The sequence below is a fragment of the Dermacentor variabilis genome, chromosome 4 (assembly GCF_050947875.1).
Source record: "Dermacentor variabilis isolate Ectoservices chromosome 4, ASM5094787v1, whole genome shotgun sequence".
Taxonomy (NCBI): Eukaryota; Metazoa; Arthropoda; class Arachnida; order Ixodida; family Ixodidae; genus Dermacentor; species Dermacentor variabilis.
Window position 1 is genome coordinate 63,499,686 of NC_134571.1, and position 27,473 is coordinate 63,527,158.

The window sequence follows — 27,473 nt, forward strand, 5'->3', positions numbered from 1 at the left end:
ATGAATATATTGTATACCATAAACAAAGTAACAAAATAGCCAATAATGTAGAAAGTGGCATTTTCCGAGTCTTGATATCAGTTTCTTTTTTCGACTTGTATTTATAGCTGCATTCCCGCAACAGTGCTATTAGGCTACGTACTATAGAAGGCTGCTAAAAAGAAACGTTGGCTAAGATTGTTATGCTCTTGCAGCAGATAAGATGTTCGCTTTGAAGAATACATACTTTCAGCAATGCCTGCAGTTTTCAAAGGCACTGAATGAAAACCCTTGATTAAAAATACCTTTATTGTGGTTTCTTCCATCGACTTCACCAGACCTCAATAGTAGTTTATGTTGTGTATAGATAAAAAAGAAAGGCGCCATACTCGAAGAAACACTGCATGACTGTAAACAGGCACTAAAGTTTGTCGATGTTATTTTGCGAAAGAAAATGGGAGGGAGGGCAGGCATCAGAGACTTGCGTTGTGCGTGCTTCCTTAGAAAATGAACGGATACGTGTAGCCTGAGAGAATAGAATATGTTTTCGAAAATGTGCACATTTCTTCATGCTACTGCGAGGAGTGTTATCTGCAAAGATTAACGATCAGATAACAAACTCATATAGTGACATTTCGATGATGTTCCTTGGTTACACGTCAACTTGTCAAAAAAAAAAAAAAGAAAGCTGATTCAGTAGATGGGAATGGTCAAACTCTGAAAATATGACGTAGAAGAGCGTGGGCGCTTCGTGTTTCCCCTCCAAAAGTTTCTCGTGCAATAATATACAGTGAAAGCATAGGCGTATAAAGACGCGGAGACATGCTCTCGACGAGTGGCAGTGATACAACGGCAGCGTGGGGTGGCTCTAGGCTCCGGATGCATTTTTCTGAACTTTCTTGATGCCCTGGATGAGAAGACAGCAGCAGATCATGGCGGCAATCTGAAATGGAGACGGTCGCCAGTCGATTATTAAAATGTGATAATGCTGCCTTCGGAAGCACTCACACTCACTCACTCACTCACTCACTCACTCACTCACTCACTCACTCACTCACTCACTCACTCACTCACTCACTCACTCACTCACTCACTCACTCACTCACTCACTCACTCACTCACTCACTCACTCACTCACTCACTCACTCACTCACTCACTCGTTCACTCGTTCACGCAAGCGAATAAGCACTGTGGGCGCTGAATATTGAGATTATAGAACCGCACGCGGCGCATTGTGGATGCGTTTTCTGAGCAGTCATGTGTCGCCGCGAAGTAAGCACGGCCAGAATTTCGATTTTGTAGGTTGTTACCAGAATGCGGGAGGGTGTGAATACGAAGTTATTGGTTATATCTTTTTTGAGCGAAGGCGGGGGGAAGGGGGAGAGGTTTAAGGGGCTAGCAGTCTTTTTACCACGTTCTTTTATTTAATTACGGTTGAACGTTTTTTTTTCAACAAATTATGACGGGAAAGCTACTTATGAGCAGAACTACACTAATTAACCTTTTAAGCAAGCATATTAAGCTACATGCTACGAGGGAGTTCGTCCTTGTTGGTGCATGTCGAGCCGTTGTTATTGAGCAAAAAATACTACAACGAAGGTGGATACAGGCGGGCACGAACGAACGCTGTATAAAAGGCCAAAATATGTGCCTCATTTTGCGGGATTATAAATTCAATGCAACGGCATTGCCACCATTTAAGCAGCAACGGCATTCTGCCACCATGTTTGAAAATTGCTAGAACATAAGGGACAGCGTTTAGAGTACTCATTTGATTACACAAAGTTTATTATTTCTTTCTATGCAAAACAAAGTGAAGCAATTTCTTAATCTACAAGTCTTGATAGAGCAAAGTGCAGATGTTTTCAATACTAAGGGCAATATTGTTACGCGAATTTTGCCCGAGGAAAAAAAAAATAAGCACAGCGTACAGACAGCAGGCACATATTTTAAACAACACAATAAAAATATAATAACTACACTCTAAAAAAAGTTTGCATCCTTTGGGGTGTTCATCTGCCACACAACGATAATCGTCATCTGCCTGGATGCGCTTCCTTTCTTGAAAACGCCGCGCCCGCTACTTTCCTGTCGGGAATGCTATGTCATGCTGATAACGCGCATGTCGTTCGTTACTGTACAGTACCGGGCTCGCAGCGTTAAAGAAAGGAAACGCATCAAGGCAGATGACGATTATCGTTGTGTGGCAGATATACACCCCAAAGGGTGTAAACTTTTTAGAGTGTAAGAACAAAAAGTATACCACTGTAAAATAATTTACACCCTGAGAAGTTAGTAAGGGTGTAAATGGCGACTATAACTCCCGCTCTCAGGGTGTCGTTTATATCAATCACACCCTAACTGTGTGAGTTATAAACACATTTACACCCTTTTCACTTTTAGGGGTGTAAATTATCTTACAGTGTAGGCGCATAATGTCCACTACAATCCGGAACATACAATTTCCAAGGAAACTACTATAGGTCAACCGTGGCTGATCACATTCGCGAAATAATAATAATAATAAAAAACTGGGATTACACAAACTATACAGTTTCACCGTGCCACCCGAACGTATATATACAATACCCGACGTGGTTTCTTGACCCACGTCATGTAGGGTCGGTCCACAAACTGCAAATATTCCTCCTTTTCTTCGTCTGCTGCGTTGCTAATAATGGGGGTACTTGGAGCTTCGATATAAATTTTCATCAGCGCGTTGACATGAGCCGGCATCATGCGACATCTGTCTGATGTTAAGATTCTGTTCATGGTAGAAAAGCTTATTTCACCGGCAGCAGTTCCCAATAGTTCCTAATAATTTTTTTGGGGGGTGTCGGGATCCTCCTAAGGGGGTTGTTAGGGGGTTGTGTATAAATCCCTGACCGCGGCGTTGTCCTGTCCAGTATAGTAAACGTTACGTGTGCTATCTGATATGATCGACAACTGTATGCGAATCGCATATAGAATTACATTTCGGCCCTGATTGCAGCGGTGAAATCGTGTGCCTTAAAACGGACGCACCGACACCGATTGACCCCCAAGCTACCTGCATTTTGTCTTCTCTTGCTTGGTGCTGATTGAAGCTCTACGGTTTTTGGCTAGCAAGCTCTTCAGTATCCAAACATCCCATTTTGTCGCAGTTCATAAGCACCACCAACAACAGCAACAGCAAGTCAAACATGCGTGGTAAATACGTTCCATATGGTTGCCGCTTAGCTTGAAGTCCCAGCCTTCAGCGTATACGTACCTGGGCGAAAAGGGTGAACAGGTTGACGAGCCCTATGCCCAGTCCGTTGCGCAGAACATAGTTTTTCATCGCCTTTGAGCAGCCCTGTACGAAGAGCATATTGTGGGATTAGTCTTGCGCGCAGGAATGAGAATGTTATTGGCATGGGTTCTGCGGAAATATACAAAAGATGGGTGTTTAAGGCAAGAAGTATTTCGTCTAAGGGAGGGGAAAAAGAAAGCAGGAGCGGCGAAAGAAGAGAGTTCCACGATCTCGCACCGCGAAATGGAGGCTAAAACCAATTCTATAGCCTCTGCATTTCTGCTCAGTGCCTATGACTTGATGACTGGACAGTTTAATTGATTTCTGCAATCTTGAACGTGTGCCCATAAATTAATGATTTGAATCTTCAATAGTTAAGTTCCGTTTCACAGTAACCGGAATATTGTACTTTGTCCTGCAACTAATATCCGTATGTTCAAATAAGCCACCTGAAGAGGTCGAATCGCGCTATGCGGGCAATTAAAAAAGATAGTTAAGAAATAAATACGGCGTATACCGTTTCGTAGAGGTGAGGCCGCTGGCTGTCGCGGTTGTCGTAGCAGCTCGGTGGGATGCTCTGGCCACTGTCAGTGTAGTCCTCGACGCCTCGTCCCCCGCAGCAACGGAACTGCGAGAAACAGGTCAACCGTCTCTGAGGCAGCAGCAGTGCGCGTGACTCGATTCTGCAGAGGCTCGTACATTAGTTTCAGATATGAAAAACTGTACTCCGGCGACAGAAAAGAATTGTCATCCATCCGAGAGCATCACGAAGTTACAAAAGAAACCTGTACGGGTTTCTCAATAAGAAGGCTTCGTAGTTGAAGGCCGCAACTACTTTAGCTACAGCGCCATGCAGAATGTCTCGAAGTAGTCCGTCACATCTAAATTAACATTGTGTTTTTTGTAAGCAGTGTACAATGCTTTGAGCGGTGAATTCGGATTTTAGCTCTTCTCAGAAGACTCCAGCATCTATCTATCTATCTATCTATCTGTCTGTCTGTCTGTCTGTCTGTCTGTCTGTCTGTCTGTCTGTCTGTCTGTCTGTCTGTCTGTCTGTCTGTCTGTCTCTATCTATCTATCTATCTATCTATCTATCTATCTATCTATCTATCTATCTATCTATCTATCTATCTATCTATCTATCTATCTATCTATCTATCTATCTATCTATCTATCTATCTATCTATCTATCTATCTATCTATCTATCTATCTTTCTATCGGTCGATTGAGTGATTGATTGATTGATTGATTCATTCATTCATTCACGCTTACTTCGGCTTGCACGAAGAGCACCATGTTCATGTCCTTCTCCTGTTGCCAGGGGTCTTTATCCCGGCGGCCACCCGTGATTATGTCCTTGAATTGGTTGTTCAGGGCCTCCTCCATCTGCGGGAGACGAAGGGGGTACAAGATGGTGCTAAGAGGGGCGTTGAGTTGGGAGTGTGATAAACGGCTGAAGATTTCTAGCCATTTATTAGCCTCCTACGAAAGCAAAACAGCCTTTCAAAAGTGCAAATAAAGATTCGATTACAAAAGAAAATTAAAATGAAGTTGAAAGGAAATAGCGCTGAACAGGGCACCACGAAAACAACTGGATGAGGCGAACGCCTAAATGAAGTCCAACTGCAGAGCTTACGAGCTGAAGAGCAGTATGCTTCCGGCTATTCCATGTAACATATAGAGAAAAATACACAGCTTTGCTTAAAAAATAAATGAAATTAAATTTTAAAAAAGACACACTAGCGTTATTAGGTATTGTTTCTTTTCATTTCAGGACCTTCATTTCGGGGCTTACTTGTAAAGGTTAGTTGCCGAAAGGTAGTGCGGATATATGGCGAAATAATTGCACAACATGTTCAGAAAGCGACACCTATCGTAACCTCGTTCCTGGAAACATCCACAATAGCATCGCCATCTAGTTAGGGGCGAGAGCCAACTTACCGCGGAACTGTTGACGTAGGCGAACGCCAGAGCCAAGACTGCGATTTCGAATATCAAGACGATCAGCAAGATAACGAAGTACTGCGAGAAAGAAAGAAAAAGAAAGGCATCATGGAAGTATCTTGTTACGAGTAAACCAACTATGGACGATTGTTTAAAGGAAATGACATGAGCGATCGCGTGAAAAATGCCATCTGCTTACATTTTGTCGCTGGTGTGACGGATGTACTCGTGTAATATCTGCTTCCTTAATGTGCGTCTCGACTCGCAGCGAAGACGCTGCAGAAGCGAGACCAGTCGCATAGTTGCGGAATTAAAGGGACACTACAGAGAGACAGCGAATCAGTTTATAGCAGATAAAGCATCCTTTAAAAACTGTATATTCGTTAGTTTCGACGCACGAGGTTCACCACTCCAAGGGCGAATGAAGGCCACACTTCCATTTCCTTTTTTAAATTGTGCCGTAATCCGAGCGCCCGTACACATCAATGTGACGTCTAGGATTTCACAATGCCTTTCTCGTATTTGTAGCTTCAGGCCCAACTTCGGTGTCACCTATTCAAATACACGTAAAACGCGCAAATGCTTTTATAAAAAACCCATGGACTTATTTGGATGAAAGTTCCTGCATTTTAGAGATAATGCTATATTCTAGTGACTGTAGCGATTAAGAGGAATTGCGATTTAGGATTAGAAAGTTTCTTTCCAAATATTGGCGAAAATTGCCAAGTAAAAAAATATGACAAGTATAAAGTTTACAATCTCGTAATTCTGCACCAAAAGTAGATGCCACAGTTCTGCACAGACTGCACCTAAAGAGAATACATTTTATATATTAATTGATGGCTCACATGATTTAGTTGTAATGTTTACTAGAGTTTTGCAAAAAGTCTTACTGAAGTAAATGGTATATTTCAGAGTGATGTATAACACATCAACTTTGTCCGCTTTAGATGTATAGTGAGGTGCAGATTTTGCTACATTTGTTGTATCGCTGAGTTAAAGAGTTGTAAACGCGAGCTTCATATTTAGAAATTTTTGCGATTTTCATCAATTTTTTTAAACGCACTGACGGCCTAGATGAGAAATTCGATTTCTACAATCACTAGATTTTAACTTCTTCTTTTTAATGCAACATACCTAGTCAAATTCGGTGCGGTGGTTGCCGAGAAACACGTATTCTCCGTTTTTGTGTATTTAGTAGATGGGAGCCCGCGAGCTAAGGCTTCCTTTTAACGCATCAAAGTTCTTGAAGCTCTCTAGGTTCAATCTTTGGTCTCGTTAGAATATAATCTAGTCCTTCTATACCGATAAAAAAAGTTAACTGTGCCCGAGCAGACGACATCAAAATTCATGACGTCACGAGGAACTGGTGCAGAATCTTCAAAGTAGCTTCGCCACCGTTGTTTTCCTTTTGAGTCTTTACTGGCTTATCAAGCCGCCTGCCACAGTAAGAGTGACTTTTTTACGTACTTTAGAAGCGCCATTCACTGTTAATACAGCTCAGGTTGTATTTTTCGGTTTTGTGTCTCTTTACAGGCCACAGGGAGAATGACACATCTCGAGAGCTTTGATTTAACTTTACGTGCTTTTCGTACTTGATGACAGAAAAATGAAAATATGAGACAAAAAGAAAGAAAGAGAGCGAGAGAGAGGGAGTGAGATAAATAGCCTAGAGTTCCGTAACAGGGCTAGCGAAAAGCTGCACTGGTGGCAAACTATTGTCCATGCATAGCTTGTCTATCTGTGCCGCGAAGCTCATTGCACTCTGTGAATACACTGTGCAAAACTTCGTGCGGGAGCCTCTGTGTCACACTGTCAGCTTGCGTCAGCTCCTTCTTCTCAGTTGGATGAACATTCCCTCTTGCGCCTTTTCGCCTACTCTTCTTGCGCTGCATTCACAACGTACCAATATTTTTAATGCGATAATATTATGCACAAACACAAAATGGGTCGCAGGTGTTGCACCCAGATTTGTAACACCAGCCTGTTACGGAGGCAGTGTAATAAAAGGCGTGAGTGGGCGGGCACAGATCCCAGTGCACGTTACGTCCTCGCAAGGGTTTCATTTTTTCCTTTTTTTATTTTTTATTTTTTGCCTTCGGCAACGTAGGGAGAGAGAGATTCTTGGTTAGGGGGGGGGGGGGTGTGAAAGGTGGGGCTAAGTGCAGCGCCTTGGGTAGGAGGTTCTTGAGGAGGGAGGTGAAAAATTGGGGTAAAGTGCAGCGTCTCTGTCTCTCATCTGTATCTGTCTCTCAGTAGAGGACACATCAACCGCGCTGCACAAGAGGGAAGGGGAATTGAAAGGAGGCGGCCGACAGCATCAACAGCACCGAGACGTCACGGACGCGGAAAGGTGACTTGGCTATCGGCGATCTGCACAGACGACGGCCTATGTTCTCGGTAAAAGTAGCGGGTGGGGTGAGAGCGACAGAGTGGGGAAGAAGGAGCAGCGAGGTGTGTGACGCGGAGGTGCACGTGAGAGGAGGCGTGGCGGTTGCTCTGGGTCTCGTATTGCTCTCAACCATGCTGGGCTGTATCAGGTGGAGGTGATAAAGCGATAACTGTGGTTTGCCTGTTCGCATGTAAGGGATACGTGGTTATACAGCCATATGTATGGTCGATGTTGCAGTGAGTCTAATAGTCCAACCTTTACGGTATGTTGCATAGCGATAGCTGCAGTGTATATGTATCATGCTTAAGAGCTACGAACAAAACGTGGCAGCGGTGCTTTTGTATCTTGGTTGACCGTATATATATATATATATATATATATATATATATATATATATATATATATATATATATATATATATATATATATATATGACGTCGTAGAACGGCAGCAGGTATAGACATCAGCAGTGTGATCGTAATGTCATTACTCGTAATTGACCGCGAGGGAGGACATGCCACGCGTATGTCATTATAGTTAATAAACTAACGATAAGGTTTAATAATGCTATCATATTAGAATCACTCAGGCAAAGGATGAGGAGCTGCAAGCTTTCTGGGAGAAATGTTGGACATTGGCGGGCCCGCCTTTGTACGTATCGTATTATGCTCGCTATCACGGCTGACCGGCGCATGTAACCGATATGTCTCAAAAACTGGGGCCGCATTCACAAAGAATGGCAGTTATAAGCCCTGTCTGTCACTGTCCGGCCACCTTCACTGTAATCATGTCAACATCTTCGCACGGAAACAATCGGAATGCGTCACAACTGCTCACAAACAATTAACATGAGTGGGCACACGAACGATAAGTTACAGACACTTGACAAGGCGCGTAGGATCGATTGTGCTTCCTTTCCATTGACACCCATTCTGTTACTCTGACAAACCTACTTGTTCTATGCATTTATATACGTAATCCCCGGATGCGTTTTTCGAGTCCTGCGTAGGCTCTGGCCCCGCATTCACAAAACTTCTGTTACGTAAGAGCGCTTCCTAACTTTGTAAAGGAATGTAAATGGTCTTTTCTTGTTTCCTCCTGTAATCTTCCAGCTGCCATCTCTACATGTCCTGTTGATGCTGCTGCTTATTAGCGTTATCTTCGAAACGGGGCGGCGACAAATAGTATCTAGCATTTTAATTACCCCTCCCAGCCACCGTTTATGTATCTAGTCTGTTAATCATCTCGGCAATGGCCATTAGCGCAGATCGCGCACGTGAGGGAAGCTTCGTGAACGCGGGCCCACGTATTTCGACCTGACTGGAGACACTATGTCAACTCGTTGCGTCGAATCAGCGAGACGAAAGCACGGGCAACGACTTCCCAAGCGTTCGCAGTCGCTTTTCGGTTATTTCAGGCGGCTCTTACGTCGAGGCTCGCAACACCAGGCGCTTTCTTGCGACCATGCCGCCTAACGAACAACCTCTCGTACGATGGCTGCGGCCGCGCCCCGATAGCGAACGGTCGTCGTCGCTATGGCAACCTTGAGGCGAGGCAAGGAGGTGAACCGTTATTCTAGGTTGCACGCACTTCTATGCTTATCTCCACCTCGATGTACTCGCAGGAGAAAGAGAAAAAAAAATATATATATAGAGTGCGCGGCTGGCACGAGAAATGTTTTCGACATCTGGCTACGCCGAAAATACCCCTCCGCACAACAGCAGAGGTACGTAAAGGGTGCGCCTCTTTTTTTCCGCGTGGCGACCAGAATTAAACATCTCCGATCGCTTTACGTAGTGCCAGCTTGAAACTCAATTACCTCGTTTTTTTTTTGAATTGGTGTGAATATGCGTTAGAACCAGAAAAAAAAACAAAAGACATGCCGGTGCCGCTCCCTGTCACGTCAAAACGAAAACACAGCGCTCCTGTCGTCAGGCTACAAACAAGTCCACGCAAGCAAAATTATAAGATTCTATCGTAAAATGGCCAATTTTTGGAGCTCCTTTCCGCATGTCGCACTAACGCCAATGGTTTTAACGATTTCTCGGTTGCGTGCAATTTGGAGCAAAATTGACTTCAAGAGCATACAAAACGCAGTCCCCGACCGATTTATCAGCCCCCCGACTTTTCGAGCCAGCTGGATTACTCGTATCTAGCCGCCGCAGCAACGCAACCCATGCATGGAACCACTCTATAGAGACAGCCGAGTTTTCAGCCCCCGTTGTATGCGTGAATATCTTATCAATAAACTTTGTTGAACATTTACGCTTCTCATGTGGCACAGATCCTTTTTACTGCGATGACTGAAAAGCGTGCGTGTTCACAGCTTCCTATACAGGACAAACTCTCCAAGTCGTTTTTGACAAACAGTGAACATTATGAGTAGTAAAACAATTTTTACTGTTTTTTTCCCACTAAATCTTGCCATTCTTCAAGCTTCGACGGTAGTATCCCTGAAGTGGTAAGGTTGGCAGGTCTGCAAGTCTCAACAAACGTCACTGTAGAGAGAGGTATAACTAAGCTTCTTTAAAAAAAAGGTGAATGTATGTAAGGACCTATCGCTGCTTCGTAGAGGCACCAGCTACCAGCAATGCAAGCACCAGCACCAGCACCAGCAAGCACCAGCACCAGCAAGCACCAGCACCAGCAAGCACCAGCACCAGCAAGCACCAGCACCAGCAAGCACCAGCACCAGCAAAGCAGAGTGGTATACCGCTATGCTTTGAGGTACGAGAAGAGAAGAAACTGCCTAAAAGAACAAAGCCATTAGGGAAGGTAGGGGAGGGGGAGAGGATATTTGAGGCAAAGCAGAGACGGAAGTGAAAGAGGAGAAAAATAGGAGTGATGACGAGGACAAGCACTAGTATGCGACTACGTGCACATTTGTTCAGGAAGGGCCCCGCTCAAAGCACTTGGAAGCCATAGCGTTATACGAAGAGTTTCCCGCGAATAATAGCTCGCAAGTCGTCACACGCAAGCCATAAGTTCAGAAGCCAGCTCTCTATGCGCAGCTGCCGTAGATCGTTTCAAGCGCTTAGCAACTGGATTGCTTCATTGTTTAACTGCATAATGCATAGCGCACACATAAGACGGGTGCAGGTAGAAGACACGCGCTGTCCTCTGCGTGCTGCAATTCAGTGAATCAATGCCAACTCGCTCAGCTATCAGTTCCATTGAAGCCCATTGATGCTTACCAGCGTGCTCGTTTAAATAAAATGAGGACAATACCATAGGCTTTCAAAGCAATAAATATCGGCCGGATGCCGGCAACATATTATAATTGTTGCGAACTGCAGACATATGTAGCGTAAAATAACCTTGACACATCGGTCAGCTTTCGCCAAGTTTCAACACTGGGTAAGGACTGACAGGGTCTTTTTTTTTTGAGGGGGGGAGCTGTTTGCTGTCCATTGGCATTATCTGCATTTGCACATGATAGCCACGCAGAATGCACTCGTTCTTTTCATGGCCAGGTTACACTGGAACACGTGTTCCTCAGATAACGCCTCGGTCCGTCGATTTCCTTGCGATAAGCGCACCGCCGAAGTTCGTGACAAAAAACAAATGATTGGGCAAATATTGCCTAATGAAACTTGAAACTGCGCGGCGCTCTTTCGCTGTGAATACTTATGGCCACAAAATAAACTATTCTCTAGAGAGAATGGGCTCAAAAATTTTGCCTCGTCATTTTTTTTTCTCTTGTAAATAAGTGTGTAATGAATAATCATAGCTTAAAGGCAACGCGCCATGAGCGTATGGTACAAACTCTATGATGTTGTGGGAAGCTAGTTCAGGAAATTTAGCTTAGCGCTTTTATCCTACATCAGCTTCTATGTGCACTCTGTCATGCAGTCTTCCGTTCATAGAAGGATTGGAGAATTAGCGATTATGTGATCTATTTAACTCTGGCTCATCTTAATGTTTTTTTTTTTATGTTTCTTAAGACAAACCAGTTTGTATCAAACAAGCCTGATCCCCTCCCCGCTCCCTCTTTTTTTTTTGTTACGAGCATACGTATTCCTGGTTCTGCTGCCTGTCCTTGAGTGTTTTGCATGGTTGGCATCATAGAAATATCGCGAAGACGCCAAACAAGATCACTATGTTTCTTCGGTGTTTGACTCGAGGTTTCTCGCGGTGGCCGAGAGCCCGACGAATAAACGTCACGTGAGTGTCCTCGGCACTTCCTTTAACTGCCTGCCTATAGCTTACGATATTAAGGCTCGTTTAGTGAGAGACAGCGGGATTAGTTGGGAAAGGCAGAAAGGTTAACCGGAATACAAACATCCCGTTTGCTATCCTACAATGGGAAAGGGTAAGACAAGATAGAAATATGACAGGGGAAGCGGAGAAAGAAAACCACCCACTGCACGAACGAACGTAGTAAGTATGAGGAAGTGTAAATCTAAGAATCTTGTGAGCGAGACAACTTTAGAGCGGAAACCAACTTCCACAAAACCAAATGTGCAGTTTCTGCTACAGTGGTTCACAGCCAAACGACCTCTCTGCATGCATCCAGGGTTTTCTTGGAATATAATCACGCTTAAACTAAATGCAGCGATTATGTCAAAAGCGAGTACACACACGTTGCAGTGATAGCCATTGCTGTTTTGGGTGGCACTAGAGAGACCCCTTTGTGTGGCCTCTAAAAATATTTCCACAGAAAACCATACCAGAATGACTGTCGACGTTAATTCGATTAGCATTGACACAATGTAGAGACACACCGTATTTCAACAGCCAAAACCCGTCTTGTATGAGGCGTGAACTGCCCACCCGGGCTCCTTTCACTAACTTCCCTCTGGACACGCTGCGCCATCTAGTGACGCCGCCACGAAGTCCACGCGTGGCGCGTGTTCCAAGTTGGCATGAAAGGAAAACGGTTAGATCTGGACATATGTAAGGTAGATAGATACTGAAAAATATGTCAAGTATCCTAAGAGTGCTAATCGCCTTACATTTTGTTTTTCGCTCGTGGTCGTTTTGTTCTCTGCAGTAGTTGCAGCGCTCGCTACTTACACCTATAAGCAGAACCTTGGACTCTTTCAAGGACCCGCAGCAGCCGAGGAAGCCTACGATGAAGAGCAGGCAGCCAAGGAAGAGGGCTGTGGCCGCCGCGCTGCGCACGCTCTGTAGTCCGGGCAGCGGGGCCTCTTGCGTCGAGGAGGATCCCGCCAGCGACACCGCCGACACCACGATGAGGGCCAAGCCCAGGAGCTGCGTACGTGTGCCGAGTACAGAGTTGCCATTTAGTTATGTAATTGTTGCGACAGTGACGGTGACACTGGTGTAACGTGACACTGAACAAGTTCCTTTTTCTTTTTTTTTTGCGACACCATTCGTGCACAGGTATACCAGACGACGAAAAGCGGCGCGCTATGCACAGTGTGTCGCCAGATACACGAGCAGCCGGGCGTGCGAGGTTGCCCCGTTGTCACGGCAATCGAAACCGTAAATGGCCATCGGAAACGGCGCCATCATGAATTATTTCTGATGTTCTTTTGCGAGGAACAAGTTGAACGACGGATAGCTAACCAGATAATAAGTCCGCGACCAAATAGGTAAAAAAAAAAAAGGCAGCCGAAAAAGTGACGTTGAAACTCTTTTAGGGACTAAGAAGGGGTCCATACACGAACCTCTTCCTTTCCGTTTTTTAATGTAAGGCGGTATGGAAGAAGATGTTGGTGCTTGTGAAGGCAAATTCTTGCTCAGTGAACGTAATCAAGCTGTAACAGTTTCATTAGCAAAACAAATGGGCATCTACGACGTAGCACATTGTGTTTATTGCACTACTGCAGTCAGCAAACGAATAAATAAAACAGATGCGCAATGCGGCTACGTCGTCACCGTTTCTCAACACATAGCGCATTGGTAATTGTGTAGACGTTATTTCATGGCTTGTGCAGATATGCTTGCACTATTTCCATAACAGTCTAGCGCACTTAATTCGCGAGCAAGCAAATATGTTCTACATATACCAACATGTAAGGAATAAACAGAGTCTAACCAATCCAGTAGCTCACAGATGACACTAACAACTATTTAATCCTCATGTGCTTGCACACCAGCTCTGCTCAAGGGCAAGTATCAAGCTAACCTTCCATTTCAGAGTAGAATTAGTGGTTTTAATGATATTGTGGCGTCATAGTTATATGAATGATGTTGATGACAATGCGTTTTTAGGTTATGTCGTCATTTATTATGGTAATTATGCTAGCTTATCTTAGGTGAACATAAAGGGCGTGCAAAATAAACGCAAAGGGCGAGTAACTTGTGTTTTCTTCCTGCCCTCGTTCGATTTTAACAGTCGCTTATCTTCAATATCAGTTAAATGATGCCAGTCATCCTTGAGCGATTATTGATAACAAGTATTTTGGGGTGAGACTTGTTAACTGGCTTTCGCTTCTCAATACATTGATCGTGTGATAACCTGTAACTCGAACTGGCGTCTGATTGTTGTCAGCCGATGCATACTTGTGTAGCGGTGGTGTTTTGAAGCATGTATGTGAGTGGCGCGGCGCCTGTTCACATTGCAGCTGTATTGATTAGCAGCTCGCATATTCACTTTGTGTCTCGTGTGGCAAACTTTCTTTGAACTCACAGCGAAGTATTAAAAGTTTGTTTATGGCTTTTAAATAGGCTTCTCCTTTTTTTTTCAGACTCGCATCCCTACTACAATAAATGCGTTCGTTCCTCCTGGAATAAATCCGGTACGCCGGCATTTCCCGCAACGCGACTCTGTTACTGGATGCAGAGGACGTCAACAGTGTTCAGCGTTCGGCGAACGCACCACAGGATGCATTGCGACAAATTATACGCTCCTACCGCACGTTTGTGTACATTGAAGCTTTATATATGCTATAAAAATAGAGAGAAACCGAGAAGCTGGCTTCACCGCACAACGGTTGTCATGTGGAGAAGCCACTTTTGACGGACACTTTTTCTAGCGTCAGACAACGGCGGCAGTTTCATCACCGCATCGCCACTCCGTTGACGTTCATCGCTTCGAACGCAAAGGTGCGATGGAAGACTATTAAAGGATGATTAAATGGAAACGAAAGGTGCAGGAACACAAAAGCAATACTGCTGGTATCGGGTGCACACCGCTTCACGTTCACCGCGCCGTTCAGGAACGAGGAATACGTATTCTATGACGCAGTGGCATCCTCACGCTGCCAGCGAGGCGGTGCGTATTGCGCTGAGCTGACATAGCACGTCGTCTAGCTAGCTTTATAAGTCCACTGATTTTCGTACGCGGTGCTTTTTGTTCGTCGGCCACCAGCCGTCAAACTCTGTCACGTGCAGCGACGCAGCCAAGAGACGCATGCGACGCATATATTATAGACACGACCCAGACGTTTTATGGTGGGTGATAGCGGAGGGGCGGGGAGTGTATCTGCAATAAAATTGCTATCAGTATTGCGAAACTCAACTGTAGAGCGCCGTGTTCGGTTGTGTTGTTCCGGAACGAAAACAGAATTGAGTAGGCTGCACACGTTATACACAAAGCGCAGTTGCTGCTGTGTGCCATATGTACGATGGTATGTTGTCGTGCGGCGTTCTAAATCGACTCTGGAAGCATCGACGCTTCCCAGCAGCCGATGTATTCGCGTCATGAGCACGGATACTGGATCTTTCGAACAGGCATTAGATTTCACTATTACACTGGTCGTTTGACTTGCCAGGAATACGGTGCCAGTCACGCATATAGCATCCAGTTACTATTCAATATGAAACTATGGACAGGTTTTCGCGATGCCTTTCACGCACAGGTGCACTAGAAGATGAAATTGTATTTTTCTTGCAGTAGAAAAAAAATCAGGCAGTGTGTATAGCCAGGAATCATTATAAAAACGGTGCAACAGCCCTGCTTTTAAGTTATCATAACGGTACAGAATTTTCCAAAATACCAAGATCGTTCGTTCGACCGATCGATCGATCAATCAATCAATCAATCAATCAATCAATCAATCAATCAATCAATCAATCAATCAATCAATCAATCAATCAATCAATCAATCAATCAATCAATCAATCAATCAATCAATCAATCAATCAATTTAATAATAATAATATTTGGGGTTTTACGTGCCAAAACCACTTTCTGATTATGAGGCACGCCGTAGTGGAGGACTCCGGAAATTTTGACCACCTGGGGTTCTTTAACGTGCACCTAAATCTAAGCACACGGGTGTTTTCGCATTTCGCCCCCATCGAAATGCTGCCGCCGTGGCCGGGATTCGATCCCGCGACCTCGTGCTCAGCAGCCCAACACCATAGCAATCAATTTAGAGGTTTCCCATTTGCGGCCACCTAACAGCCATAGTATGCTACATCTCTGAACGCATAACGTGACATCGTTTTACATTTTTGGAAGACATCATTACAATTACCGGATATATTCGACCTTGTTGCTTAGTGGCTCGTTAACCTCCCTGCTTTTCATTTATCATTTTCTCTCTCTTGGCGTTACGCTGCTAGGCATGAAGTTGTGGGATCAAATCCCGTCCGCGGCGGCCGCATGTCGATGGGGGCGAAATGCAAGAACGCCCGTGTACCATGCTTCGGGACCGTGCTTTGGGTCAAAAACACCAGGTGGTCAAAATTATCTCATCACAATTTGTCGCATAACCCAATACAGTATGTTTCATGTAACGCAGAACGCAGCAGTGCTTTAAAGTCGTGCTACGGCGAACGCATGTCACAGCTGTAACAGGAAGCAAACTAGACGAGTAACAAACACTCTCGCACTTCGTCTGTTTTGTCTTGTAGCTGCAATCAAAATGGTATTGACATGCCCGGAAGTTCACCCGCCCAGTCAAACTTAAAATGAGACCGTGAAGTAAGTATTAGGTTTCGTCCAAAGCCGCCTCACAAAACGGCTACGTTAACCATAAAGTTTAAACGCGTCGTGGTGAGACAGTCGTTTGTGACGTCCAGCACGCGGTCACAGTATCAAATACTGGCCACGACGTGCACATTTCGACCAGGGCAGATGGCGACTGCGCTCGCGTACGTATATACAGTTACGTTCACATTAAGGAACTTAAAGTGATCAGAATTATAATCTGCAGCCCTCCGCTTAGGGGTTCTTCATACATCTTATTGTGTACTTTTGGTATATGCACGATTGCTTCAGTCAACCAACGATGCTGTTTCTCATGGTACAATGCGTAAAGACGCCGGTATTCGAAAATTGGGGACTCCGGTAGAAAGCGTTGTCTCATGGCTGGTCGGACGGTAGGTAGTTCAAGGAGGAAATATACATGCCACGTCTTTGAAACGCAGTAAAATTTCTTAAGAAACCATGGTGACGTGTCCGCTCCTCTTCAGTTGGATTCAGCATCCCCTTTCCCGCGTGGGAACCTTTTCGGAACTTGGAAAGGTCAAGATAGCCGCGTCACCATAGGGCAACAACAGGAAAGTGTCACTCCCACATCACTCTCCTATGCCACCTAGGTGGCGCGTCATGACGCCCCACTTATCATTATCTTCCTGCAAAGGACAAACAGTCCGGAGCGAAGAAAGAAAAATGCATTTTTGAAACAACAACAACAGCTACCACATAACATAACAATAACGAAGACATTTTCAAACAAAGTAGTAGTAGAATATGGGGAACAAAGTAAACGATTACCATCCCTCACGCTTTTTATGTCTCAGTATTACCTAGACGAATGTAATAAATTAAGGAAGCATGCAGTGTACGTATGCTACATTAAGAAATATATATGCGTTTATAACGTTTCTAATAAACATGCTGTCTGAGAGATTGCTTCAGACGCCTCATAGGCATGCTCAAGTTTATTAGGGGCGTTTCAGAAAAACTCCTTAATGTCCCCTCAAAAGTCTTTCCTTCGGGATAGAAAGTAGAACAATATGGGGAGCAGGCGCAGTGTCTGGCGTTTCTCATTATGATCTCAATCTAATGCACGATCACGGAATCCTCAATGCTATTTTCTTGCTCGCTTCGCTGAGTTAAACCAGAGGGAACTTATTACAGGTAGATGACGCATATTATGCCTTCACCTCCAGACTGGAAAGTAATGACGAGCCATATAAAAGCATCTCGGCACGCACAGCGTATAGGTTTATGTCATCGACGAAAATTGTTCAGCGCCCTCAATTACCCGAAGGCATCCAGAATAGCTTTTTCTTTTTTGCTTTGTTTAGTTTTTTTTTGGAGGTAACCCGAGAATGGGATTCTCGTGCCCCAGAGACGAGCGAGTTGGATGAAATGGAAGAAAATATTGAGAACACACAGAGAGACAGACGGGAGAGTTCATCTTCGGCTCTCTTCAGCGAGAAATGAAATCCCGTCCGTGCTCTTATTTTTGCGAAGTTTATATATATATATATATATATATATCTTTCTTTATTATGCTGTCATTACCTTTGTTTAAATTTTCTTGCTTAATGCTCACCTGTGGAGTACTGCATTGCCTGCGACCTATATTTCCTTCCTCTTCTTCTTCTTCAGGCAGCATGGAACAGGTGCTTCCATTTGCGTGCTAATGAAACGAACGTTGCCGAAAGCAGATTACGACGGCAATGCGGAAGTGAATTTTACATTTCCGCAAGTGTTCCACACATCTTCGTTTAGACGGTGCGCACGCGGTTTCTTTCTTTCTTTCTTTCTTTCTTTCTTTCTTTCTAAAGCACCTTTTCTCTTCGTGAGAAGAGATTATCTATACCGCCCACTTGTTTGTACATACATACATACATACATACATACATACATACATACATACATACATATACATACATACATACATACATACATACATGCATGCATGCATGCATGCATGCATGCATGCATACATACATACATACATACATACATACATACATACATACATACATACATACATACATACATACATGCATACATACGTAATGTTCGTGCACGGCAGTCAAAACACGGAAGCACCAGCGGCTTTTCCCACTGACTAAAGATTGTTGTTTTACAAGCACCACAAGAGATTCACAACCACGTTTACAGCCTGTCACGACGTAGAGGACAGTGTGGTCACCTTTCTCTTTGCACACACACACACACACACACACACACACACACACACACACACACACACACACACACACACACACACACACACACACATATATATATATATATATATATATATATATATATATATATATATATATATATATATATATATATATATATATATATATATATATATATATATATATATAAATAAATATAATTTCATAATTTCGTCTTCCTTGTGCCTTTGCCGACTTCACAGTTCCTTTGAGAGAAGACCGGCGTTATTTTTCTTACTGGGTTTTTACGAGCAGTGACGACCAGACCACGTCGAATAGTGCCAGAAGCGAATAGATTCGAATCATATATGGAATATTTTTTGAATAATGAGCAGCCGTTATATAGAACGATGTCCACGTCGTAGTATTCTTGAAGTTGTCAACTTTTTATCATTACATATACATTATGAAACATTGCTTATTAAAAGCGCAAATGGAGCATTATGCCAGAAACCAATAGTTTCTTAATTAGCATGCACAGGACTGTTGAGAGAGTGCGAATGATCGCTGTATAGCCTGTAAAGTACGACTATGTTAGTGACGTAGCCTGCTCCACTGTACGCAAGTTCTCGTATTTTAACGCGATAGCTTTAAGGGCCCCGCGTCGCAGGAAATCCGACGTCGGTGTCGGCGTCGGTGTCGGCTTCGGTGGCGGCGACGTTGTCCCTATGAAAAAAAATTAATCCCGAACCACATATACCGATCCAGGCAGGCCCTCCGCGTGGCGCATAGGTGTTGCCGCGCTAATTGAATTTCTCAAAGTAAAATGCGTCAGAAAATTCGTAAAGTACGACTCACACACAACCTACACACACACGATAGCGTCGGACTGTAATTTGAATATACGAGGAAACGTAATTCTGTTACGCGGAAACTCAAACGCAAAACCCTTTTCCAGCTGCCGTTCGACGTCTGTCTTAGTCGGAGCGGCGCGCCCTAGAAAACTCGCCTTAGTGCATAGCGTTCGCCGGCAGCGTTTCCGGGAAACATTATGGTTAAACAAGTTGCACTTGCCGGGAGGGACGTTTGAATGCTGTCGCGTTCCACTCTTAAAGGCGAAGTTTAAGCGCCCTCCAAATTTTTAAGTCCATACTGTGCCCGAGGGGGTGAGAATTTACCGCAATTTTGCTGCAATTCTTTGTTTAATTGGGGGCAGTTGACGTTTTCAAATACATTCGAAAAATATTCACATTTACGAATAGAGACTATTCAATTTGAAGACCGGATCGAACACTGTTCGATTCGTTAATAAAAAGTTTCGAATATTCGCATACCGCTACATCATTTGTCATGGAAATGCAATGCAGTCAAAGGCATGCGAAAGGTCCAACGTCAGCAGAGAGCTTGCAGGATTCTTGAGGGGCCGACTTAGCGGTATGGGTGAGCCATCGAAATCCAGCGATTACGACGAGCTCATCAGCTCGCGCAGTGGAAATGGTTGCATAGGCGGGGACTATAAAAGAGCATATAACCACCACCAAAGATGAGGGCGGTCGCAGGCTTATGCGGTTAGCCTATATATAACATGGGAGCCGTACTCGCAATGTAATTACAGTGAGGACTGATGCCATTACTGTGTGCGCCATACGGAGCAGTGGGTGATCTCGTTTTCGGGAGGACTCTCGAAAGGATGGATTGCAGCAGACACGTCGTCACGCTGAACTACTTACTGATAGTAGAGCAGGCAGCCCTGTCGCTTTTATCTATGAGCACCGAAGATTGTACGAGCATATGCTGATAGTACCGGCGGCTCTCAACACAGGAAAGAACACGTCAGCGATAAAATAAGAATGAATCACTCGTAAATACCAGAAAGGACTTCTTAGCCAGTGTGTTTTCACCATGCCCGCATATAGATCGTGTAGTTGCGTTTGAGGTGCTTTGGATGGCAGTCAAAGGAATGCCGCGTTTTTTTTGGTAAACTTTAAACCGACTTGCACCATCAAAAGTGCTTTCTGTCTATAACTCACACCATTACACCCTCCTTCACGGGTGTAAGGGTGTAGGTTACAGACCAATTTGCACACTTTGAGATCCTTAAGGGTGTGAACCGGTTTCAGACTTAAGTGGCAGCCTTTTTGAAGCGATATATCAAATTGTTAATAGATGTTTGGTGTTTGTAAACTAATATTTCTTTGGGAATAATCGGCATCCACTTATAAATTTCTATTCTGATGAGACAGACATTTCAACCACGTTAACATAATTTTTTTTACTTTTATATGTAGAAACACATGGGAAGATATAGATCTCCTAAAAACCGGCTATACCGAAATCCCAAATAGATGACTCTCAGACAAGGATGTTTTAAAGAAAACAATAAAGAAAAACAAAATTCCAACGTGCACTAGACACACAAACACAAGTCACGAGTAGTACACAAATAGTGTCACTTAATGCGGGCATCAGCACAGGCAGCATAGTCCAGGACCTGGGACAGTCGTCCGCCACAACCACCACGTAGAGCCATCCACTGTATCTCTAAATTTGAATCCATTATCGTTTCGGTTTTTTATTTCTGCCTTCGATATTTCAATGAAAAACTACTGTGCTGAGTATCTGAGCGTTCGAGTTTATCGGAAAGCGAGGTACTTTTCCAATCCGCATACGTATATACGCCGATGGACCTTCCAGCAAAGGCTTTCACTTCCTTTATGCTTTTGCCGAGACGCATCCATAGTCGCCTGAAAAGGCTGGCAATTATAAAAAAAATAACTTGATTAGTAAACTGACATCACGAATCAAAACAAAGCTTTGAAATGCGCCTGCTATTAAGCCAATTAGAAGTCAAGGTCATTTGGGGGATATGTATAATGAGCTATTACCCCATCTTTTTATTGGCTAAAGCGACAGTATAGGTATTAAAGGCTCGTAATTCTGCTGAAGTGAACAAAACTGTTGCCTTTAGACAGGCACTTGTGTTTAGTTTCTGCTATACGCTGGAGGTGTCAGTTTGGTTTTTATGAACTTTACAGTACAGATAAAGATGTAGAGATAAACTAAACCTAATCTAGTCTTCACATACCGAAACTGCAGCATGTTACGACAAGAAATACTTTCGACGCGGTAACAAAAAATGCGAATGGTTTTGCACAAAGTAACCGACTTGTTCCGCGGCAAAGCGGATGAACGTTAGTGCGCTCTCTGCATTTCTTATTATTGCGCAATTCCCATTGCATTGCGCATTTACATGTACGGCTAATTTTTACGTGCGCAAGTACGAAAAGGGCTGTGCTTCTTCGTATATTTATAATATTAAACTATCTTTCGAAGCTACGCTTTGAGCTACTGGGGACGCAGTGGGTGGATATGTTCCGTATTAGTATTGCCCCGCGGAAGTCTTTAACGTGCGCCAGAATATTAAAACATGGTCGTCGGATGTTGTCTGAGGGAAAAGGCTCCGGCATTTCGTGGTCAGCAACGGAACGTATCTGCCGAGTCATTCCGTGGGGCGCTAACTTTCTTAGCGATAAAGCCCGTGTGTACGAGTGCTGCATAAACAGAAACGTTTGCGAAAACCTGTGCTTTCTAGCAACTAATACGAGCGATAAAATGGCGTGGTTATGATTTTAAACTTGCCAGCTTAACCAAGGATCGTGGTACGCAGTGCGTGTAGTTGTGCAGAGAAAGAACGCTCTGTATAACGGTGGGAACGTTCCAGTTGTGTCTAACGCGCCTTCTAAATGGAATATACACCGAGCTGGCCTTCTGAGTGGTCTGCAAAGCCACTGGATCAGTGATAAGCGCTATATGAAAACAGCTGCGCAAATTTATTCGTTGGACAGGCCTCACGAAGGAGCAATCATTTTGCTTAGGTTATTCAGTAACGCCGCCGTATCCACATGTGCCTGTTTTTTTACCACAAGCAAGGCAATATAGTTTGAGCGTAGGATGCAATGTGAAAGTTCGTGCAAAAAAAGCTTGAGAGAGAGAGAGAGAGAGAGAGAGAGAGAGAGAGAGAGAGAGAGAGAGAGCGGAAACAATAAGTAATCAAGAGAGAAGCCGTTCGCGTTTAGCGGCGATACGGCATTGTGCACACGCTTCCAGCCTCGTACGTTCAGCAGCGCTTCCTGCGCTAAAGGACGCGCGCGACCGCTAATGCCTTCCTTAATTGTGTTACTCAAATATAGCCGAGTGCGAACGCTAGGACAGAAAAGTGCGCGTACCCTCACTGCTCGCGAGCTCGCTTGTACGAGGTAAATACGAAAGCCGGCGTCTCGTTTTCTTTCTCTTCTTTCTTTTTTTTTTTTTGTGCGGCTTCCTTTCGCGGTTGGCGGTGGTGCAGCGTTGTTACCCCGGGCAAGCCCCCCTATCGCTAGGCAGTTGTTGTTTATTAAATTAGTAAACGACAAAAACGTAGAACCGGATATATCTCGGATTCACTGACAATAAAGCAACGCTATGAAAAGAAAGAAAAAAAAAGACGAAGCACACCGACAGGATAATGAGAGCCAGAAGAACGCTAAGAACACGACGGCCTCTACTAGCATCCCAGCCTGCTTGAGCTCATTAGGTTTTGCTACATTTACTGCAGTCTAGCATTTTGCCTATCTCTCCTTAACCTTTTCTCTCTTCATATTATACACTTACCTATGCCTGCGACGACCTCGGCTCTATCGATCTCCACCCCCCCCCCCCCCCCCTACGAATACTCCGAACCTCTCTTTTTCTTGCTGTTTGACTATCTTGGCATTCCATTACGATATGCCGAGCCGTCTCCGGACTTTTGCGGCATGCAGCAGACATGCATCGGCCACGAGCGCATCCAAGCAGAACCTGACCAATCACCATAGCAACTCGCATACAAGCGTCACAATCCAGTATTCGTTGGTATACTATCTTTGCGGCTTGTTGTTCGTTTCCTGTATTGTTGTGCAAGCGATCGGACATTTTTGGAGCTAGTTTAGTGGACGGGCGCTTGAAAAAGCACGCGGAAGATGCTGATACGTTTCGCGATGAAATCACGTTGTTCTATATAAAGCTGCAATGCTCATGCTGCCTTGAAACGATTTTTTTTTTTACTTTGAAAGCACCCATTGCCAAAAAAAGGAGGTCAAGGTGCAACACGGGAACGCAGACTGCGCAGTTAAGAGTGAAGTCCACCGCAGCGGCGTACGTGTATACAAATATTATGACTATTAATTACTTGCACTTACGTTAGCGTTGTAAGCTCAACCCCGCGAAGCATGATGTATTGTAATCTATTCTTAGCAAAGAAGGCGTGATTAAAAGTTTATTGAACGTAATATTCTGCATTATGTAAGAATAGCGTTCGGTAAGTCACCTCATGCAGATATCGAATCATAGAAGATTACTTTGCGGACCTTATAGCGGCTGCATACATTGTTTTCAGAGGTTAGAAAAGTAAAAAGAAAAACCACTCTGAAGAGTTAAAACAAAATGCATAAACGACTGAGGGTTACTGCAGGCAGTTCAATATATCTTTCTTTATCTGCTGCGAAAAGTTGCAGTGATCTCACGCTAATTCCCCTTTTGTGAGGAATTCGCTTTATATAGTTGAAACATGCTATAGCTCACACTGCTCTCAGGAACGGAGGAAGCCTAAAAGCAGTGAAGAAGAAACTACGACTAGGCAAGAATCAGATGTATGCGTTAAGAGACAAAGCCGGCAATATCATTGCTAATATGGATGAGATAGTTCAAGTGGCTGAGGAGCTCTATAGAGATTTATACAGTACCAGTGGCACCCACGATGATAATCGAAGAGAGAATAGTCTAGAGGAATTTGAAATCCCACAAGTAACGCCGGAAGCAGAAAAGAAAACCTTGGGAGCTATGCAAAGGGGGAAGGCAGCTGGGGAGGATCAGGTAACAGCAGATTTGTTGAAGCATGGCGGGCAAATTGTTCTAGAAAAACTGGCCACCCTGTATACGCAATGCCTCATGACTTTGAGCGTACCGGAACCTTGGAAGAACGCTAACATAATCCTAATCTATAAGAAAGGGGACGCCAAAGACCTGAAAAATTATAGACCAAACAGCTTACTGTCCGTTGCCTACAAAATATTTACTAAGGCAATCGCAAATACCAAACAGGAACACCTCAGACTTCTGCCAACCAAAGGACCAGGCAGGATTCCGTAAAGGCTACTCAACAATAGACCGTATTCACACTATCAATCAGGTGATAGAGAAATGTGCGAAATATAACCAACCCTTATATATAGATCTCATGGATTACAAGAAAGCATTTGATTCAGTCGAAACCTCAGCAGTCATGGAGGCATTACGGAATCAGGGTGCAGAAGAGCCATATGTGAAAATACTGCAAGGCATCTGTAGCGGCTCCACAGCCACCGTAGTCCTCTATAAAGAAAGCAACAAAATCACAATAAAGAAAGGCGTCAGGCAGGGAGATACGATCTCTCCAATGCTATTCACAGCATGTTTACAGGAGGTATTCAGAGACCTGGATTGGGAAGAATTGGAGATAAAAGTTAATGGAGAATACCTTAGTAACTTGCGATTTGCTGATGATATTGCCTCGCTTAGTAACTTAGGGGACCAATTGCAATGCGTGCTCACTGACCTGGAGAGGCAAAGCAGAAAGGTGGGTCTAAAAATTATTCTGCAGAAAACTGAAGTAATGTTTAACAGTCTCGGAAGAGAACAGCAGTTTACGATAGGTAGCGAGGCACTGGAAGTTGTAAGGGAATACATTTACTTAGGACAGGTAGTGACCGCGGATCCGGATCATGAGACTGAAATAATCAGAAGAATAAGAATGGGCTGGGGTGCGTTTGGCAGGCATTCTCAGATCATGAACAGCAGGTTTTCATTATCCCTCAAGAGAAAAGTGTATAACCAGCTGTGTCTTACCAGTACTCACCTACGGGGCAGAAACCTGGAGGCTTATGAAAAGGGTTCTACTTTAATTGAGGACGACGCAACGAGCTATGGAAAGAAGAATGATAGGTGTAATGTTAAGGGATAAGAAAAGAGCAGATTGGGTGAGGGAACAAATGCGAGTTAATGATATCTTAGTTGAAATCAAGAAAATGAAATGGGGGGGGGGGGGCATGGGCAGGACATGTAATGAAGAGGGAAGATAACCGATGGTCATTAAGGGTTACAAACTGGATTCCAAGGGAAAGGAAGCGTAGCAGGGGGCGGCAGAAAGTTAGGTGGGCGGATGAGATTAGGAAGCTTGCAGGGACAACATGACCACAATTATTACATGACTGGGGTAGTTGGAGAAGTATGGGAGAGACCTTTGCCCTGCAGTGGGCGTAACCAGGCTGATGATGACTGCTCACACTTGAACGGACTAGTGATATGCACGTAAGAGACGTCTTTCCGTGCATGCTAAGATTCTGCAAGACGTGGCGATTTAATATAGGACGTTATATTTTTTTTTCGAAACTCGGGCTAAACATTTTTACGTGCGATAGCCGCGTAAGTATATAGCGTATAGGTTCAAAGGATGATAAAGCACACGACTCCATATCGGCTTACAAATAACAGCGAGGCTGTTAGAGAGTGCAGACTTGATGACTTTGTCGCACTTTTGACCTTACGTGCGAATCCGTACAGGCAGAAGACAAACCGCCGTGTCAAAAAAAAAAAAAATAACTCGCAAGGGTACATCTTCCCGTGCTAATGCTGTAGACAGAGGTACGCACGCCACGCACTTGCTCGGGCACACCTATCTAGCCACCCCTCCTTACTCTCGCAGACGTAACACACACGCGCGTACCCGCGCACACGTATACTGCAGACGAAACAACGCAGTGTCGCATTTATATGCACACTCGTCGTTCAGCTGCTCATCGTCGGCTTCTGGAGTGCTTCTTTGCGTTATATACTGCAGCTTCTTGCACGAAATTTTAGATCTGTATGTGATGTTACCTAATGTGTTGCTTAATGAAAGATATTGGCTCACAGTTCCACGCAGCAGCGTGAGGACCACATAACTATAGTCGGAGTCCATTCATTAATTCTTACGGATTACCTCCATGCGCCACACTGCCACAGCATTTCGATGCTTTAGTGGATGTTAGCTGAAGAACCGAATATAAAGCTTTTATCATATCAGAATGCCAATTCCGCAGGGGGTGTATGCAACAGCCCGGTAACAATGCAGCGTCGGCGCTATCAATCATTCGGGGTAAAACTGACCTTCCGGGAGGCTACGAACGAGGATATTACCAAGCAAAGTAACGCGACAAACTGTATAGGATCAACCAGCGAAAACACAAATTAAACACGGCAATAGAAGTAACTAAGTTAGACACGCGCAGGACGAAGCAAGGGATGTAGGCGATTTGACTTCCGGATATATACCTAGCGTTACTTAAGCGTCGGATCAGAAACGTAGGCGCCAGACAGGAAAGAACGCAGTCAGCAAATGACCAGCAACCGCGCCCACGAACGGGCGTGATCGGTCTCCCAACGGCCAAGGGCTTCGTGTGTGTACGCACCCAGACGGCAAGGTTGACGATAAAGAGGCAGTACTTGAGGCAGGTGAATCCGCACGAGTTCCCGCCGCCGCCGCCCTTCTTTCCGACGTTAACAGGCCGCGTGCGGGGAGGCTGCTTCGAGCCCTGGGGCACCGGACCGGGTGCTGAAAGTCGAGGGTCCGGCTCCCCGCCACCGCTGTTCCGTTCACCTCTGCTGTCGGCCATGTTCTTTCTTTTTTTTGCCACCTCCGAGCTCCTCCTCACGTTTTCCTCGCCCCGTGCGACGCTCTCGCGTTCCTTCGCGCGAGTCGGTCGTTGTGCGGCCGCCTTATCGGGAGCAGCAGCGGCGTTGTCGGCTTATCGCTTCAGCCGCGGGGGCGCCCTGAAAGAACCTTTGG

General features: G+C 44.5%; 1 protein-coding gene across 1 annotated transcript; it reads right to left on the reverse strand.

Moving 5' to 3' along the window:
* Nucleotides 1–270: 270 nt before the first annotated feature.
* Nucleotides 271–27,415, reverse strand: LOC142579295 (23 kDa integral membrane protein-like). Its single transcript, XM_075689342.1, has 7 exons — nt 27,097–27,415; nt 12,605–12,802; nt 5,194–5,274; nt 4,525–4,638; nt 3,769–3,879; nt 3,231–3,314; nt 271–922 (listed from the first exon to the last, which is right to left on the reverse strand). Exons 1-7 carry the CDS (start codon nt 27,298–27,300, stop codon nt 848–850), a joined length of 867 nt encoding a protein of 288 aa, XP_075545457.1. The 5' UTR covers nt 27,301–27,415; the 3' UTR covers nt 271–847.
* Between the last annotated feature and the right edge of the window lie 58 nt (nt 27,416–27,473).

Coding starts and splice junctions, on each gene's coding strand:
- LOC142579295 (XM_075689342.1), bottom strand. CDS start 27,300: ATGGCCGACAGCAGAGGTGAACGGAACAGCGGTGGCGGGGAGCCGGAC. Junction 5,275..12,604: donor CCAAGGTTCTGCTTATAGGT/GTAAGTAGCGAG, acceptor TCTTTCTCGCAG/TACTTCGTTATCTTGCTGAT. Junction 923..3,230: donor TGTTCACCCTTTTCGCCCAG/GTACGTATACGC, acceptor TCTCCATTTCAG/ATTGCCGCCATGATCTGCTG.